Source organism: Epinephelus lanceolatus, chromosome 13 (assembly GCF_041903045.1).
Source record: "Epinephelus lanceolatus isolate andai-2023 chromosome 13, ASM4190304v1, whole genome shotgun sequence".
Lineage (NCBI taxonomy): Eukaryota > Metazoa > Chordata > Actinopteri > Perciformes > Serranidae > Epinephelus > Epinephelus lanceolatus.
The window spans coordinates 5,702,525-5,720,674 of NC_135746.1; the positions used below are offsets into that span (position 1 = coordinate 5,702,525).

The 18,150-nt window shown below is 41.1% G+C and overlaps 1 protein-coding gene across 1 annotated transcript in view; it reads right to left on the bottom strand.

Annotated features, from left to right (window-relative positions):
- Nucleotides 1-18,150, bottom strand: part of atad2b (ATPase family AAA domain containing 2B) — a 126,320-nt gene that overhangs the window by 18,626 nt on the left and 89,544 nt on the right. The window contains exon 27 of the mRNA XM_033648440.2: nt 2,295-2,423. Coding sequence (XP_033504331.1) covers nt 2,295-2,423 — 129 coding nt within the window. The remainder of the gene's footprint in view (nt 1-2,294; nt 2,424-18,150) is intronic.

Sequence of the window (18,150 nt, forward strand, 5' to 3'; positions counted from 1 at the left end):
ATTAACACCTAAACATGTGCATGATAATGGCACTAACTCACTTCAAGCTAAGATTCAAACTGCTGGCAGGCAGTCACAGGCCCATTCCTCTCTAACTCCAGCAAAGAAAGTAGAAAAAATATCAGGTTGCTCAAAGCTCCGTACTTTTTTCTGAAAGAGGCACTATTATGTATTTTGTTCAGAACATTTGGTCTTGTTTCCTTTTACTTTTTCATGAAACGTAGGCCTCAGGTTCACTATGGCTCAAAAGGTAAATCAGCTGTCTACCAGTCTGAAGGTCTGCGGTTCGATCCCTGGCCCCTGCAGTCTACATGTTAAAGTGTCCTTGGCCATGATACTGAACCACAAACTGTGTATGAATGTTTATCTGATGAGCAGGTGACATTGGATGGTAGCCTCAAGCACCAGTGTGTGAATGGAGCTTTGAAGCGATATATATAAATTCAGTTTGTTTACCATACAGAACTAACTTAAATGAAATGATATGGAAATGCATGCTGTCAACTTTATTTGATAGATGTAGGGATAGGCTATGGGATGCAATTTAGACATTATGAGGTTCAGACTTTTGCTGGGAAGAAATTTTAGCAACTGGACCTCTTTGAATTTTAAATGAACACCCCTGCCTTTGAGGCTAACTGAATCTCTTTGCTGGTTGGCTGGCAACAAAATGGGGAAACCACTGTGTGGTGGAAAGATGAGAGGTGGGAATCATGTAACAATGGGCAACATGTTTTGTTCTCATCCATAATTTGTTCTTATTTTGTTAGCACCCAGTGGTTTCAGAAATTCACCAGTGTTTTCTTATTTTTGCTCTTGTCTCAGGTAAAAGAAAATTCTATGAGTGGGTGACAGCACTCTTACCAAAATAAGAGAAAAACTCAACCTCAACCATTTTAGCCTCGTACCACATTTTACTTCTACTCCACTTCACTGCAGAGGGAAATATTGTCCATTTTTCTCCACTACAATAATTTGGTAATTTATTTGGTAATTTTTTACGAGTGCAGCTGAAACGACTAAATGGTTGATTGGAAAATGAACTGGCAATTATTTTGATAACCATTGAAGTAATTTTTCATGTATTAGTACTTTTACTTAAGTAAAAGATCTGAATATGTGCTCCATCACTGCTGACGACACAGCACTTACAGCGTCACAAATAATTTGTCATTGCTGGGTTTTTGATTTTACTCTAACACCAGTACTGACATCCTGGAAATTCATATATTAACTTTGTTTTAATTTATTTAACAGTGAGTCGATTGCAGTGCTGAAGAAGTTCTTCTCCCCAATTATTGGGCATGTGCCCAGGTCTTTGCACACAGTACAACACCTGCCCTTGTGGAGTGATTAGGGGGCGTTACCTATGCTCATGTCTTAAGTATAATCAAGTGGGATTCATCACTATGCACACCTGGGTAAAATCAGATTTGGATGGTTAAGAACGTTTGGTGCATCTGGAGTTGACTTCTCTTAACAGAAAATTCGGAGACAATATAAGAGAAAATTTAAGAGAACGCTGCTGCACGAGGCCCAGGGTAATCTGCTGATTATTTCTTGATTAACAAAGGGCCTGCGTCCACATAGCATTTTTTTGCTCAGCACCAGCAGCTTTTTTCAATTGTTCTCAGTGTTTCCCAACTGGTGGGTTGCGGTCCAAAAGTGGGTTGCGGGTCCATTCTGAATGGACCACAAGTGACTCACAAACTTGTAAAGTTTCTAGAAAACACACTTTATTTTGACGTACAGCAAATTTCCGTTGTTCCGTGTTGTCAAACAGCAAACTAGCTTGACAACATGGCCAAACTCAAGTATGATGCTGAATGTATTAAACTGTGTGGACCTTGAACTGATGATTAGGAAGAAATCTGGATCCCATGGCTGGACCAGCTGGGACAGGAGTGGGCTTATGTTGCCCCATGCAGCCGCCTGGAGAAAAAGCGCTGTATCCAGCATCTTTTTTTTCAGAGCGTTCCGCCTTTTTTGTGCAGCTGCTCCGAGCACTTTAAGTTGAAAATCTCTGAACTTTTCTGAAAGGCGCTGGTGCTTCTTTAGCTAGGCTACTTTCTGTTGTCACAACAAAGACAGAAAAGCTTATTTTTTGGAAGCAGATTGGTCAGCGGACACTGGATGTTTCCTGCTCCGTTAATGTAATGTTAGTTACCTGGCTAATTAGCAATAGCAGTTTTTCTATGTATCTCTCCCCAGCTCCCTGCCACCACTTTTCTGCTGTAAAAAAAAGTTCTGTGGACACAAGCCCGACTTATTAAAGGAGAATGTGTGTTTCTGACCTCCAGTAGCTGGGTCTTGTCGTACTCTCTGCGGTGCTGGTAGATACACTGGCTGAGACGGGAGTACAGTCTCTCCAGCTGCTCCACGCTGTAGCCCTCACTCTTCATCACCACCATGTCCAGGAGAGCCTGAGGGGTTGAGACACAAACAAATACAAATTAAGTATCTGTACATAAAGTATACATTATTTCAAATATGCACAAACAAGAGTATGGAGAAATAACACTGAGTCAGATGGGTAAACAGCGCTGGATAACTGGACACACAAGCTAAACGCTGATGTTGGTGCATGGAGATGAAGCATTTGGAGGTCAGCTCTATTCAAAAGCAATTAAGATCAGAGTGACAGCTAATTAAGGCTAATCATAATTAGAACCAAGTTTACATTTCACTGCTACTTTAATTAAAACATTCTGGACAGTCAAAGGCCCTTTTAATTGACCTGTTTCTCAGATTTTACCCAAGCCAAAGTCTGAGTGTGTGTATATGTGTGTCTGTTTAAACACGGGGCTCATCAGAATGCATGGGCTGAGACAGCAAAGGCACAATAATTAATGCTACCATCACTGACACAAGGCAAACAGAGAAACCTCAACAGAAATGAAATGATGGCGCGCGTGTGAGCGACAGTGACCATGTGTTAAACGCATAAAACCAAGGCAATGTCAAGATTAATAAGACGTGGATGTTTGTCAAAGCCTCTCATCAGCAAACGTCTGAGAGATAATTACGGTGAGCAAAAGAAAAATTACAGAGGCAAAAAGGTTAGCATTGTATTAATCACTGTACTCCATCTGACTATGATTTCTGTTTAAATGACAGAACAGTTGTCTTGATTAAAGCCATAGATGACGGCTTCACGTCAGCAAATACTTCAGTAGAAACTTAATCCTAAGACACATTTAATTCATGACCAAAAATATGACCTTGAGAGCAAAACCTCACTTTGCTGAGATGTTTCTACTTTTCAGCACAAACACCTCTAATGGAGTTGTGAAAAATTGAAATTCAAACATGAGCTGCCCTTGGGATCCACCATGACTGTTGAACTGTTTTCCCAAAGCTCTCAACTCTTAAAATTATTCATTAAAATATGACTGCAAACACATGGAAACATTACGGTCCACAATGTAATGTTTATGTGTATTTGGTTCCTAAAATGTTATTAAATGTTGGTATTTTTCAATCTAGACCCCATTTTCACATTTTTGTTTTTTGTGCGACCAATGTAAACAACAATTTTTGAAATCAGTCAAGTATTGAGTGAGAGGGCTGAAGAGCAGAGATCTCTAACATGTATAACTGGTAAAATGTTCTTTGTGGTTAAGTGATGAACAGTTAACCGTTGACGTCTCTTCTTTGTATGAAGTGTGTTTTGCAACAATAAATTACTGTGTATTTAAACGGAGTTTGGTGGGATTGGCAATCGGGATTTTGGGGCTGTTTCTGGTTTCAAAAAGGAACTTATTCTTTAACAAAAATCAGTCTCTATAGGGATGCTTTCCATAATGCTGTCAGACACTTAGAATAATAATCTGAGCCTTTCAGTGGGAAAGACAAGCACTTTTAGTGGGACATAAACTGATGGGGCGAACATGCCCAGAGTGGTTAACCTGCAGCCTATTTCACCACTCTCACTCAATACTGGACCAATTTCAAAAATTGTTGCTCCCATTAGTCACTCAGACACAAAAACATGGGAAAATAGGGTCCAGGTTGAAAAATACTGAAATTACCCTTTAAGCAGCACTGACAATGGATCCCAGAAAGTCTCCACGGACAACCACCAGTCCAAACTGTGGCTACTGTTGTATAACTATTCTTTCATCTCCCCACCACAATGTTGACAGTAATAGTAATGGGCAACAGGGGAGATTATTAGTGCTTGTCAGGGGTCTGCATTGTTGAGTGTTTTCATGTTTCAGATTTTTTATTTGCATCACAGAAACCCATTACAGCCCTGTAAAAATAACTCTGCCCCACACTGAGCACAACAGAAGTAAGAGTGAGAAATGACACCTGTTAGAGGATTGGACACTCGGCAGCTATTTAACTCCAAAGGTGATAAACACATTTTTCTGCACTGCCTTTTCAAGGTATATTTACAACGCCATTATCGACATAAATCATTTAAGAGGAGTAGAATTTGAAAAGTAGATTAACATAAGTTTGAACGCCATCAATACGGAGAAAGAAATAAGAAAACTTTTCAAATCTCTCTTGTATGCTGTCACTGAAAGCAAGTTTCATTTTCCATTCTTTCCTAGTTTGACTTCCACTGGGGTGCTTATCATACTGAACTCAATAGCCCGGAAACATGACTTGTAATTGAGTAGATAATACCTTTCAAATATTCACAGTTCCATAACTTAATCTGGCAGTGTAGGAGGATTTGCCAGTAATATGCCTTTGACATAAAAACCTCCACCTGGCCAATGTAATAACTGAAGGTCCCTTGACAAATAAAGTGTGCATACAGAAGCTAAGAACACAAAGAATTTCTAAAATATTCAGAACTCATACAAAGTGATAATAATCATCACATCTGCCTTCAGAAAGCGCTGTCCACTGCTCTATATTGAGCATATTTTATTGGATTCTTTTTGTGCCTTTTTCATACGATAATTCTGGTCTAACACGAAGGGAGTTCTCAGGTTTCAACCCAGCCATGAGCGCTCATAAAAGAGGACCAAATGGAGCACATCACGGCGAGATGCCTATTTTAACAACACATGCATAAAAGCTTTAATTAGCATCATTACAACCCATCTCACATATGCATAATAACGTAAAAATGTCTCTGTAAGACACTTCTTCGACCTTCCTTTCATCCAGCCGCCACTGCAATTCTTTCTAGTTTTCATTATGTTCCTATCTCTTGCTTTAAGTGCATTTCACTACTTTATAGTGCACCTTCTCTCCTTTATAGTGCATCGTCTCACCTCCTGCATATTTCAGTTTTATAAAGGCTCCCCACACTCAACTAACACTTTCCCACCTTTTCTTTTCAATGCGTTTCTCTTTTAATTCTCTTCTTTCTTCCTTCCCTGTGCCCTCTCTCTTTGTCCCCCTCAATTTATTCTCCTCTTTACTGTTAGCTAGCTGATTGCGGCGGTGTACCTCCCAGCCTCTGTCAGCTTGATCAGGATGCCTGTGACAGTGTGGGGTAAATGGCGAGAGTGTGTCTTACACGGGGCTCAGTGATTGAGTGAGCTCGCTGCACACAAAAGGGCAGTAATCCCATGCGTTAAAGACTGCTACTGACATGGACCATTTAACCTCACCCCCTCTAAACTCCCTGTTCCATCTTCCCCTCCCCATCTTTACTCACATCCCTTTTCTTTACTCACATCTCTATCTATCCCCATGTTTCTTAAGACCACAGATGGAGCTAACGGGGCTTGCGATGACAGTGGCTTGAGGGAACAAAGCAGAATAATGGCACATGGAGTTATATTAGTGCCAAATTTCTCCCTGTGAAAGAGGATTTGATCATGAAGAGCATTTGCAGGTGTTAATTTCTAGGATTTATTGTAACATAACGACTAATTAATACATGGTTTATGCTCACGTCTGATAATTTGCGCAGAATTCTAACCGGACAATTATAGTATTTAAATTGCATTTACCAAAATCTAATTGCTATGCTAATGCATAACAACACACTAAATTCTCATAAACAGTGAGGAAATGCAAGTGGAACAAACCAGAAGGAATTAATGTGACTGTATTCGACTAAGAGACTGGGCACAGACACACTTCATTACACCCTGTTGAAGGTCTGGTTTTTAACCCCTGCCTATGAACCAGATACATGTCAATTCTAGTCACATCATCAACCCCACGGACAGGTGTGAAGATATGTCTTATATTCCTCGTGCCCCCCAGGCAAGGTGAGGATCACTGGGAGATAGGGGTGGGAATCTGTAGGTACCTCATCATGGGATTCATAGTGCTAGGATGCAATTATAAAACTATTATTGATGCATACTGATGCATTAATTTTTGGATTTCTAGACATGATTTATTTTTTCTCACTGTGTGACTGCGGTAATGATCTATAATTAAAATAAACAGATGAAATTACTGCCATTATCTTTTATTAACACAAAAGCATTAACAAATGGACGAGACGTATCAGCTAGAAGGTTATATTTTACAACAAGACACAAATGATGCACGTTTTACATCTGTTACCCCTTCCTAAGTCCCGCCCCTTTTCACTCTGTGCGCCAATAACAGTTGAGTAAGCCTGGTACTTGGCAGAACATCAGTCAACTTCCCCTTCCCTGTTATACTTAATTATGCTATGTGCTAATCATATTATCTATGTTCCATGAAAAGACCATTTCACTGGAACTGCATTGCTAGGCAACAGCTTGGGTCCATGTTTACTTCCTGTCAGCTGATGTCATTCACATATGCTGCAAAACCTTCAAAAAGGGAAAACAAAGGGACCCATTAAAAATGTTTATGTTTAAAATGGTGTATAAGTCGCCACATGCCAACTATCATTCGCAATCTGAACAGGCTTTTCCCACCTGAGGCCCAGATGGCCCGGACAAATGTCTGACTCAGTTAGCTAGCAAGCTAGCTTAGCATCACTATGATACTTCACATACAAAATTCACAAACACAGCAAAATGCCATCTTACTTTTATTAACAGGATGCCAGGCTGCGCTGTCAAAGTAGTGTTTGTAATTAAAGCCAGCCAGAAATGAATATGGTGTCACCATGTTTCTCTCTTTTAAGCTCATTCAACGTAGCAACAGTAACAAAGGGGGCGAAACTTTGGATTTCAAATTACAGGCCAATTACTGATTCTTCTGCGTCGAAACCTAATCTTTCAAATGAGAATCGTGACACATCAAAGACTATTTCCCCCCCCAGCCCTGCCGGGAGTTAATAAATCACTATGACTGTACCCGACTCAGAATTTTGTGATTTGGTTGATCGATACAAATACTACAGCTCTACAGATAATAGAGAGACTATAGTGCCCGATTTTTGAACGAGATTTGGCAGGATGTTCAGGGTGACCGCTACCCTGGAAATCCAGAGTTCTCGCAAGAGCACAATTTGAATTTGGTCAGCGAGTCACTCTGGCAATCAGTAATGATGCTCATTATCTATGCCCATGAAACCGAGCTGCACCAATCAGATCAGTGTATCTGATAAAGAGATGACGACAGCGCTGCGACAACGAAGTCTGGAATCAGTCAGTAAACACTGCAAGATGGCTACGGATGAACACCAGTTGTTTGAAACGGCTTTGGCCGCTACAATGAACGAGTTAGACTTGGCTTTTTTCTCTAAAAGAGGAACAGAAGACGGCGCTCGAATTTTTCCTTTGCAAGAAGGACGTTTTTGCTGTTTTGCCGACCGGATACGGCAAGAGTCTAATCTACCGGTTAGCTCCGCTGGTAGCTAAGCGTATACGTCACCTTGTGTATTGTTCTGATTGGTCGTAATGTTATCCAACTGCGTGCAGTGATATTTTCAAATGCATGCTTGGTGCCGCCCCTCGAGTTGGGTCATTTGCATTACTCATAGCCAGACCCTAAATCTTTCTAGATTTGGGTCTGGATTTCCAGGCTAGGTGACAGCAACATACTCATGATATCGTAAACAAGCCAACTTAGTCCTCCAAGCTAATGCATGCCAACTACACTAACGATGAATCGGAAATGTGCAATGACACTTTGTGCCAACAGTAGATATCAAAAAAAAAAACCAGAAACTGCATCGTATAAAGTTGCTGTGAGCTGTAAATTCACCTCTTCTAAGCAATAGACAGAAGATAATGTTATCTCGGAGCCTAACCGGGCAAAGCCTCTCTTCCTCCAGGCAGCTGCCTCCGTTTCACTCTGCCTGGGTCTGCGTCTACAGCTGCCTGTACCTGTTGCAGATATCTTCACTGAGCAGAAAGGACGACTTGATGCAGTGTAATCATTTTAACCCAGAGAGCAGGGTGAAAGCAAGAGTGCTGACTCCGCAGCTACAGTACTTCTCGGGACCAACTCATGACTCTATTCTTCGACTTTCAGGGGACAGCCCTAAACTCCACCACTGGGTCCAGCCTACAATGTTTTCCCTACTACTGACACCAGATTCTAAAATTTGAGCCCTATGCCTTGAGTTGTTATGACGAGGTAGAGACTTCTATCAGTCTAGATGGAGTCTGTGTGTTACAGAGCACATGTTAGACAATGTATAAATGTGTGAATCTCAACCACCAGCAGAAAACAACACTTTTAATTGGTGTCAAGTTGCTCTTTAAACATAATCAGTAAATGTCATGGTGAACTCATCCCACGGTCTCCTATTCTTCCTAAAAAGAAAGCCAATGCTACTATTATGTAATCACAAAATGCTGATGGTGATATAAAGGGTTAACAGGCAGTGATGGGAAAAGAACAATGATTTGAAACCCAACAGTCACCGTCACCAGGGACAACATTAAGCCTTCAATATCTGCCTCTGGGAGAACAACTCGTCCCCTTCTTCCTGTTACAACTGATGATTTTTTTCCCCTCCAACACTAGTAAAATGAATTTTGAATCATTCTGCTTTGCTAGCGACCATGAGCACCATGAATGCCTTTCATCAGGACAGGAGTGTGGATGTGGCACTGGTCGACACTGATTTGCTGGTAGAAAAATAAGATTCCAGTTGCAGGAGCACATAATGTGGCTTACAGGGCACTCGGTCACACAGGTAATGCAATATAGATAGTGTTATAAGGGTCAGGGACGATCATGACAAATCACATTACCATGGTCTCAGCACATTAAAATGAAATGGTCATCCCTTTTGGCTGGCTGTGTTAAAACCCTGCTGCGGTTGACAACTCTTCCTAAATGGTTGGCTTTACTTCTAAAATCAAATCACTGGCAAAGTCCCAGCCAGCTGATAGCTGTGCAGCCTCTTTTTTTAATATAGATGAGGACAAGGTATATGATTATTAAGCAGTAGGTCCTTAGTGCATGAGCTATATTAAACTACATGATTTAACATAGTCATAAACCTAATCCACTGATGTTGTTTAAGGGTGGTATTACTTGTTTACTTATGATTTTTATACAAGACTTAATTAAAATGTTATTCTTTATCAAGATGTATGTAAATTAGGACTTCTATGTAATTTTCTTACATGTCAAGCCACATCAATGATACCTCAAATACCAGAGAAGAATAATCCAAAACTGTGTGACAGACTTTAAACTGTAGACACCGAGGTGGACCAGATAACAATAGGCACAGCAGATGCCTTTGTTCGTCAGTCAGTATGTTTACATGCACAGCTTATTCGAGCTATGCTCAAAATTCGATTTCGGACTTCTGTCCTTGTCCCAGTTTACATGCAACTGAGAAAATCGAATTACTGACAGGAACGTGTCCCCCTCCTCAAAAATTGGTGGCGATATGCGTCGTTTCAGCGAGTTAATACGGCCCCCTTTCCGGTTGACCTATTACGTCACTTTATAATAAACAACTGAAGTCAGGTGGCAGACCGGCATTTTCGAACAACAGCAAGATGGATAATCGTACAGCTTTGTTCATCTCGTACGTAATGTACGTGTTACTGATTGTACAGATAAGGTGCACGCTATCCCTCGTGGTCATGGTGATTTCGAGAGGCAGACAAGAACGCCGTATGCTGTTGGAGGGCTACAACAATAGCATGTCTTGTCTGTTCCGGGGTCATACGCCAGTACGAGGGGTGTGGAGCATGCGCACATGCATTGTCTAGTTTAACTCCGATTAAGGCGTATACATGCCGGAAAAAATCGAATTCCAATCGCATTATCTGGGTGTCTTAATCGGAGCTGGAGAGCTCCGATATTAGTTGGAGTAACGCGTTTACATGCACTTCAGTTGTCCAGTTATAGTCAGATTAAGGCAATAATTTGTTTTTTTCAAGTGTCATGTAAACGTACTGAGTGAAGTGGTGGATGAGATGTAATGTAGTCATTAGACCAAGCTGTCCTAAAAAAACGTGGTCCGACTTCACGCTAGACTTCCGTTTTTCCTAGAATTCTGGCCATATTGAACAACTAGCAGACACACTTAAAGTGGCCATGTAACAGCCTACATTTCAAGACTGATAATACACAAACACTAACATCCACTCCGCACTGCAAGCCTGTCAGAGGTATAATCTGAAAATGAGACAGCCTAAATGAAGAAGTGGTCTTTTGAAAAAACAAAGTGACTAATCAGAGAGTGAGTGTGGCAGAGGCAAAGGAGAAAAAAAATCACTCAGTATAGGAGGCGCCATGCGTCACCGTAACAACCTCTGTAATAACTTCCAGGAAATCACCAAGCCTGCTATCAACTGTCTGGTTTCCCATGCCAGAATTATACACTTACACCAAGCACACTAAGAGGAAGACCATGACCAAGAGATTTACCTCATATGTCACAGAATCTGAGGCTGTTAAATATGCTATAAATTGCTTTATTTATATGGCCTTTTTCCACCGGACATTTTTGCCATTGATATTTTCATCTGCCAGATGCTGGCTGACGTTAACCTTGAAACTGGTAGTCAACACTGATGTTGTCGTTTCTAGAGCATGCTCATTACACAAAGCAACAACGGGCATGCTCCAAGCCAATGCCGAAATGCCAAAAACTGCAGTTCTTTAAATGGCTACTTGAGGCTGGCTGCAAAACAGAGTCAATCCTGATAGACCCCCCATATTAAAATGTCCAACTTTACAGCTCTCTATTGCTAATTTCAACATTCATGACGACTGTACTGGGGTTTTTGTATTACTCAGCCGTTTGCATATTTTAAGGCGGTGCTGCTTGAGTGACAGGCTGCCTGTAAGGCCTCACCATAGTCGATAAGTTAAATCCACCCCTAACTTTTTCACAGCGGCAGCCTCTTGTCCAAATATGGTCACTTCTGGCTCCAGAAAACCAAGATGACAATGGAAAAATGCCAAACTCGAGGCTTCAAAACGCCAGCTCACAAACCAATGGGTGATGTCACAGTAGCTACATCCATTGTGTATAGTGAGCCCAACATCATCTCAAGTGGGCCGGACCGATGAAACCATCACAAAATAACCTTTAAATAACAACAGCTCCAATTGTTTCCCTATCTTTTCATGTAAGTAAGTACACATACATTCTAAAAACGTTCATCCTTGTAAAACACATGAAGAACCTGAGATGTCTTAAGAAAAATAACTGCAATTTTAATGATATGTCTCAGCTTTCCCACATTCAGTCACTCTGCCTCTCTGTGAGTACATGTGCATTTATCTATACATGTCCATTTTTTAGCAACAGGGTTCCACCTATATTTTCTTAAGACAGAATTTTGATGCATATTCTTTTCTTACTAAAGCTGCTGGTTGTATTCTGGTCAGGGGGGAGAAGCCTCTGAAGCAGCATTTTACATGAAGCAGCTACAAGCTGTTAAACTTGCTCTGAAACGTTGCACCTCTTAGCCTAGCCATCTAGTGGGCCAGATTAGACCCTTTGGCAGGCCGGTTCTGGTCCACTGGCCGTATGATTGACACCCCTGATGTATACAGTGTATGGCATGTGCAAATGAAGGAAATTACATCATCATTTCTCACAAACTCTGTTTCAAATGTCCACACAGATAAACAATATCCAGGGTTTTTGAAAAATGTGATCCTTTAAAAAAATCTACATTTCAGACACCGAAAACTCCATCTGTGAGGACAAGAGGCCAAAACGTGGAGGAAAATATTTGTTCTTCATAAATATCTGTATGTGCGAAGGCAGAGTCTTAATTAATGACTCGGATATTCACATTATAAAAATAGCAACATTTGCCAGTAACAGCACATCTTCAACAGAGACCCGGTCAGACCACATAAAATAAAAAGTACAACATAAATAAATAACTAAGAAATAAAACGGTTACCATGTTCACTTCAGGGTGAGGATTGATAAGAGTTGTATTAAATCAATATAGAGCTTAGAGATTCAGGGCCTGTTTCCTGGACAAGGTTTAAACTAACCAGGATGAGCTCTGACTGGATCATCTCAAGGGTTGATCTGGGTGGTGACAGGTTGCTGCAGGCTCTTTGTGTTAGTGCGTGCATAACGTTTGTATGTATTCTGAATATTTTCCCTTGTGTGCACTTTGCACTTGCTGCATGCATATTTATATATCTGCTTTAACACCTTGTTCTACTGCTCTGCTACTTGACTATTAAATTGTTTTTAGTATGCAAAGTGATGTTCTGTTTTAATTGTTATCTAATTGTTTTTAGTTTGCTTCATTTATCTGCTTTCAACGTCTCGTGACAATATTGTTGCGTTGATAAAGAGTGCTATAAAAATAATCATGCTTACTGTTGCTATTAATAACTCAAAATGCTAGAGAATAAAATGCATCACTGTCAGATTGCGCCACACTATCCAAACAGAGCGTAATTATAGTTATGAATCTCCAACTATTTCCTACTATTTGCCACTCAAGGTCAAGGTAAGAATAATGAGAAATGTAAAAAAAAAAAATCATGAAACAACCTTCACCTTCACTCCTCCATTTTCAGTGACAAGGTTTTGGGCAAAAAAAATTCAAGTATAAAAGACTCAATTCAATAACAGATAAATGTGAGAAACATAACATGCAAGCTACGGAAAATTTTAATATTTTAGAGATGCAAGACAGCTGAGGAGAAGAAACTTTCAGCACTGACTTTACACAGATAACCCCAAACACATCTCCACATACTCCTGCAAAATTACCTGATGTTTTTAAAATAAATGCACCGGACCCAAAACCAGAAGCAAAAAAGTTCCTATCAGGTCAAAGTGATGGGAAGGACTAGCTATCGATCAGCTATGGGTAAAGTTAGGATAAACCTCAAGGGAAATAAAGGTTAATCGACGCAATGTCCTTTACATGTGAAGTGCAAACAGTGTGTGTGTTTGTGTGTGTACTGGGAAGAGTGTAGAATAGAGAAATGTGCTGACCGAGCGCTGAGCATTTCAGACTGTCAGTTATGCATTATGAGAATATGTTTTCAGAATATACAAACATGTACAGCGTGGAAAAACCGGATGCCTTTAAATAAGCACCGCTGGTTGAATCTCTGCAGTACATTTCTGTCATCAAGGCATTTTAAAGGGACTGTTCACCCCGAAATCAAGTGTTTTTTTTTTCCTCCTACATGTAGAGCTATTCATCAGTCTAGATAGTTTTGGTGTGAGTTGTCGAGTGTTTAAGGTATCAGCTGTGGAGATGTCTAGACTAGATGACACTCAGCTTGTGGTGTTCAAGGCAGCAAATATAATATATTTGAAAAACTCAACAGGAATGTCGCTTCTCAGAAATCCTGATGCGGTTACTCAAGAAAATGCACAGACCTTTTTGAAAACAGTCTCATAAAGGAACTATTTTCTTTCTACTGAACTACACTTGGGCTGTTGGAATGATCTTTGGGGGTTGAATGTGAATTAAAGAGTAAAGAAATCATTACTAATCAACATTACTATTTGAATGTATGTTTTTTTATGTGTCCTGATGTCTAACGTGTCACATCTGATGCAGTCTGTCCACACAGAATCCCTTATATATGCACCTCTGTTACATCATGTAAATAAAGATGAGCAGGCTACTTTCTATCTTCCTACATTTGTACTTTTAAATCAGAAAACACTGGTTATATATTGTGATATTTACTGGGAATTAGTTGACTTTATTTTAAGAAGGGACAGTGCAAATTAGGGCTGCAACGATTAGTCGACTAATCGATGACTAAATGACTATCAAAATAATCGGTGACTATTTTAGTAGTCAACTAATCGTCATTTTTCATAGAAAAGTACTATAAAAGTACCCCAAAATATTCTTATTGCAGGTTCTTACGTTCAAATATTGGCAGCTTTACACACTCTTCCATGACGGTGAACTAAAACCCTTTGGGTTGCCAGAATTAGAATTATTTGTCATCTGACATACAATATAACCAAGAGCAAGCAGGTTTTTACTAACAATGGTCATTTACCACGAACTTTCAGCTCCCTGGTAATCTCCCTCTAGGTGACACCTAACTATACAAGCTGCAAGGCCCCCCAAAAATTCCTTTATTTACATTTAAAAACAATTTCAAATATCCATTTATTCAGAAATCAATGATGTGCATTTGCGGGGGTGTCTTCACCCTGTTTTGCTGTCATTAACTGTAGCTCTAGATTCTCAGAGAGCAGGGCTTCACCCGCCCACACACTTCGAGCGACGACATTTAAGGGGCTGTTGATGACTTGTGGGAGGAGCTGTTGATGACGCCGCACATGCGAGCCACTGGCGGTGGATAAACAGGACACAGCTGATAGCAGGAATTAGCGAGCAGCTAGTAGCAAGAGGGAAACGCAAACCTGACAGACACTGTAAAGATGAGCAACTGGGGAGACAAGGAATTGCGCGCCCTCCTTGTCCTCGCAAACGAAGAGGCCATTAACCGTCAGATGACGAGAGTGGTGAAGAACGCGGCTTCCCTCCCACGTCACTTTTTACGTCACACACTGAGCTATATGTTCTGTTACTTGCTCACGCCCCCCATTGCCCCGAAAAGGGACATTCTGTATAAACAAAAGTAGGTAGGCGGCATTTTACCACACTCCCTGATTTTGTTTTTATACTGCCAATGCTGAAAAAGACTGATTGGGCTTTCCTGCAAATTTGCACGATTCCTATCTAAAGAGGGCTATTAGCTCACCCAGCTGCTTCCTTCTGCATGGTGATACGATTAGCAGTAGTTTGGTAGAAAGAAAATAGTTCCTACATGAAACTGCTCACAACAAGGCCAACATTATCTTGAGTAACTGGGTCATGATTTCTGGAGAGAGTACATCGCTGTACAGTTTTTTAAATGTTTTGGAGAGTGCGATTTCTTTATACTGGAGAGAAGACAGACATCTCTCTATCTCCAACACTGGGCAACTCACACCAAAACAAGTTAGATTGATAAATAGCACTACAGTGAGGAGGGAAAAGCATGTGTTTTTGATTTTGGGGTTAATTGTTGCCTTTAGGCAGCCAGGTGAGTTTATATACATGATCAGCTTGTGGTTATTAAAAGCAAATGTAAGAGACTAACTGGCCAGGGAGAAATGTTTGTTGGATAATATTTCCAGTATTGCATCCAGTTTTTTTACACAGTGTTTTTGCTCCCAGTGGAAGACCAATACTGATGGCTATTATTGTACTTACCAGGGCAAGTATAAAAAAATCCTCTTCATGTATTGTTTAACTAATCATGAGTGCAAAATCCCACACAATATGAACCTCTAGTTTATATAAACCAGGGGTTGAGTGTGATGCATGAGGGCATAGGGCCATAATAAATCACCCGACAGACTTGGCAAGGGAGCAAACTGCAGCGGAATATGAAGAGAATACAAGAGACTGGTATGTTTATGTTGTGTGAGCTATTGACACTGCTGGCCCGCACACGCATGGCCAAGAGGCACAGCTTTGGAGGCACAATTACATGCAAATAGCCACATTGTCAAGGCCATCAGTGGGAATGAATGAAAATAAAAGAACCACTTCAGACGCTATCTATTTTTATTGACAATCAAACGCTGGTCCAGCACTACTATTAAACTGTTCTCTTCTGAACAGACATGTGGCATGGCTACTTCGCCAGAACCCCCCCACCCCCCGCTGTTATTAGTGCTAAAAATGAAGGAAGATGACAAACTGAAATGGGGCCCATTTCTGTTGACAGGCTTCTCTAAAACAGGAAATCCTGACATGCTGTAATAGCTACACATCAAGCCAAAAGACTCCATACTGTGCCAGCAACTAGAAACACTAGCTCTTTCTAGGCAGCTGCTAAAGAAAACAGCAGAGCAGACGATAATCTGTGTGTTCTTGGTGAGATGGAGGAAAAATTGCCGGGCCAGATTGGATTCCTTGTTACTGAATTCTCATCTGCAATCATCAGCACCACTTCTTCCAGTCCATCTGTGGACAAGTGTCTGATTATTGATGAAAGAAAACAGCTGACAATAAGAGACATTTTGGAGTATTTAGAGAAGCGAGCCTCAGGACCTATTTATTCATGCTGAGGAATTCATTTTGATCCAGACAGCATCAAGCATCATTTCAGCGAAACTGGCAATGACAGAACTTGATTTTACTAAGTGAATCAGAGCAAATAACTGCACCACGGCTCTGAAAGGCGGGATACTGAAATAATACTAATAATAATAATAATCTGTGTCCTACAGGCTTTGAGTGTAGGGCGTGTGAACAAACTCATAACACTCTGATGGTATTTAATTCCAGGGAGATTTCAGAGCCTCTTCCATCAAGTTAAAAGTCAGAAATAATCAGCCCTCTGCAATCAATGAATGCGACTGAAGGAAGAGAGAAGGAACAGTGCAACAGTCACTGCGGGCCCTAATACACATCAGGCACCATGCCAGTCTCCAACCCTGCCAGCAAATATCTGCTTAAATGGTGACTCTCATCCTGCGCACCGGATATTCAATTTGTTCCGTAAGCCAGGGATGAAAAAGCAATTATTCACAGTCCCCTCTTTTCACGATCTGTTTCTTTAAGATAGCTCCCTTCTTCCCCCCCACCAACAAATAAACCTCCAGATTAGTGCTGTGTGTGGCTGTTCATAGGGGCAGCCAGTTGAGGCACCGAGATCAGGCCAACTAAAAAGCCTGTCAATCAGTTTCAAAGATGGAGTCAGGTTCGGCAAGACAAAACGCGCACACCCTGCCATCCCCATCATCCCCATGGGACACGGGTAAAAGCTACTAGATAATGGCTTGATAGCTGGATGTCACTTTGGAGCATGGAGGAAAGAAGTAAGCACATGTCAGAAGAACACTTCTTTTTACATCAATTACACTACACAGAGCGCCCTAAAACCAAGCACCCCCACACCCGATCAGTGAGAAGTGCTGTCAGGGGAGCCCACTGAGCCGAGGCTCCAATTTACACTTGGGGTATTAGGTGGGACCCTAGCGTGACTGTGCACAAAAAAAAAAAGAACAGAGCTGCTTCATATGTTACTCAAACACATCCTGGGACAAGTTGGCGGATCTAGTGAGGCAGAGAGAGGCTCATGTTTGACTCATAACCTTGTTTCCTTCAGATGTCACTGGGACAGCACCTGTTGATTGAGAGATGTGAAAATGGTCTGCCACTGTAATTGGCTCCCTCCCTGTTCAGATAGCAGGGATACAAAATTGATGGTTTAGAGATGAAAAGGGGGGAGAGAGACAGTGGCATGACCATAGGGTGAATGGAGAGGAGGGATAAGCCTCTGAAGTTATCCATCTGAGAAGGGCAGTGTGACAGCATCAGCTCCAGAACAGACCTATGGATCTGGAGGAAGCTTAAGGCTGGTCACCCATGACTGAGTTTCCACATCCTTCACACCTCAAGTGCCATTCCACACAAAAAAAAAAAAAAAAAAAGTCCAATGTATGCGCAGCCGTCTAGGCGCTGTTCAAATAATGGTGGATTTCTAATTATCCAGACACTAGTTCTATTTAACCTTTTCTATACTTAGAAGCTATAGAAAGAACGGAGGACAAAGGGATAAATCAATGCCCATGCAGAAGGTTCAGAGATGAGTATGTGACAGGATTTGCCAGCATGAAATAGGAAAACGGGTCTAGCTACCTCTGCTGGCTCACTACGGATAACATGGGGAGCAGGCCTGAGCTGAGCATGATCATCAGTGGCATTTCTAACACCACACTGATGACACGTCGGTCAAAATAAAGGACAAAACAAGCTAAATGTAAACACTGTCAGATAACAGCAGAGTGTATTGCAGCCTCTTCAGATGCGTTCAGTGCGGTGTGTGTGGCTAGCGAGGTGATAG